The following is a 1,530-nucleotide window of genomic DNA, read 5'->3' as shown; positions in this document are numbered from 1 at the left end:
CGTGGTGGTGGGCCCCTGTAGTCCCAGCTACTCGGGAGGCTGAGGCAGGAGAATGGCGTGAACCCGGGAGGCAGAGCTTGCAGTGAGCCGAGATCGCGCCACTGCACTCCAGCCTGGGGGACAGAGCGAGACTCCGTCTCAAAAAAAAAAAAGAAAAAAAAACCAACCCAGAACCACAGCCTAGTTTGTAACCCCACAGAGATGACTCTGGCACTAGTGAACAATGCTGCTGTGATTTATGCGAAACCTCAATTGGCCACATTTTGTTACTATGTCAAAGGTGAGTTGGTTCCTCCACCCCTGTTGAGATCCCTAGAGCTATCCAAAGCCTGGGGGAAAAAAATTAGTCACTAGTGCTCAAACTGGTAGCTTCAAACCGCTCACAGTTAAGTGCTGAATGATTTGGTGGCCATTGAGGTGTGAATGTGGTTTTATGTTTGGAGAGATCACAGGCAAGTGTGGCATGATTGGCTGTAATATTTGAAGAACAAGACTAGCGAACAATACAGTCAGGATGGCTAAAGGTGACCCCAAGAAACCAAAGGGCAAGATGTCTGATTATGCCTTCTTTGTGTAGACATGAAGAGAAGAACATAAGAAGAAAAACCCAAAGGTCCCTGTCAATTTTGCAGAATTTTCCAAGAAGTGCTCTGAGAGGTGGAAGACAATGTCCGAGAAAGAGAAATCTAAATTCGATGAACAGGCAAAGGCGGATAAAGTGCGCTATGATCGGGAAATGAAGGATTATGGACCAGCTAAGGGAGGCAAGAAGAAGGATCCTAATGCTCCCAAAAGGCCACCATCTGGATTCTTCCTGTTCTGTTCAGAATTCTGCCCCAACATCAAATCCACAAACCCCAGCATCTCTATTGGAGACGTGGCAAAAAAGCTGGGTGAGATGTGGAAGAACTTAAATGACAGTGAAAAGCAGCCTTGTATCACTCAGGTGGCAAAGCTGAAGGAAAAGTATGAGAAGGATGTTGCTGTCTACAAGTCGAAAGGAAAGTCTGATGGCACAAAGGGTCCTGCTAAAGTCGCCCGGAAGAAGGTGGAAGAGGAAGATGAAGATGAGGAGTTCCCTATTCTACACTAGGTGCTGACTTTTTGGTATGTTTATCTCCTTCACAAAACCATATGACTTTGGTTTGCTATCTCTATTTTCCGAGCTTAAAACAGTATGCCAGGTCAGGCGTGGTGGCTCACACCTGTAATCCCAGCACTTTAGGAGGCCGAGGCAGGTGGATCACCTGAGGTCGGGAGTTTGAGACCAGCCTGGCCAACATGGAGAAACCCTGTCTCTACTAGAGATACAAAATTAACTGGGCATGGTGGCGCATGCCTGTAGTCTCAGCTACTCTGGAGGCTGAGGCAGGAGAATCGCTTGAACCCGGAAGGCAGAGGTTGCAGTGAACCGAGATCGCACCATTGCACTCCAGCCTGGGCAACAAGAGCAAAACTCCGTCTCCAAACAAAACAAAACAAAACAAAACAGCCAGGCGCAGTGGCTCACGCCTGTAATCCCAGCACTTT

At 47.8% G+C, this 1,530-nt stretch overlaps 1 protein-coding gene across 1 annotated transcript; it reads left to right on the top strand.

Annotated features, from left to right (window-relative positions):
* The first annotated feature begins 514 nt into the window (after positions 1 to 514).
* On the top strand, positions 515 to 1,093 carry LOC105553077 (putative high mobility group protein B3-like protein). Its single transcript, XM_011999023.1, is given in 1 exon segment — positions 515 to 1,093. A coding segment is annotated over 1 exon segment (579 nt).
* The last annotated feature ends 437 nt before the right edge of the window (positions 1,094 to 1,530 follow it).

The sequence above is a fragment of the Mandrillus leucophaeus genome, unplaced genomic scaffold, assembly GCF_000951045.1.
Source record: "Mandrillus leucophaeus isolate KB7577 unplaced genomic scaffold, Mleu.le_1.0 Scaffold58, whole genome shotgun sequence".
NCBI lineage: Eukaryota > Metazoa > Chordata > Mammalia > Primates > Cercopithecidae > Mandrillus > Mandrillus leucophaeus.
This window is presented reverse-complemented; position numbering and strand designations above follow the sequence as displayed.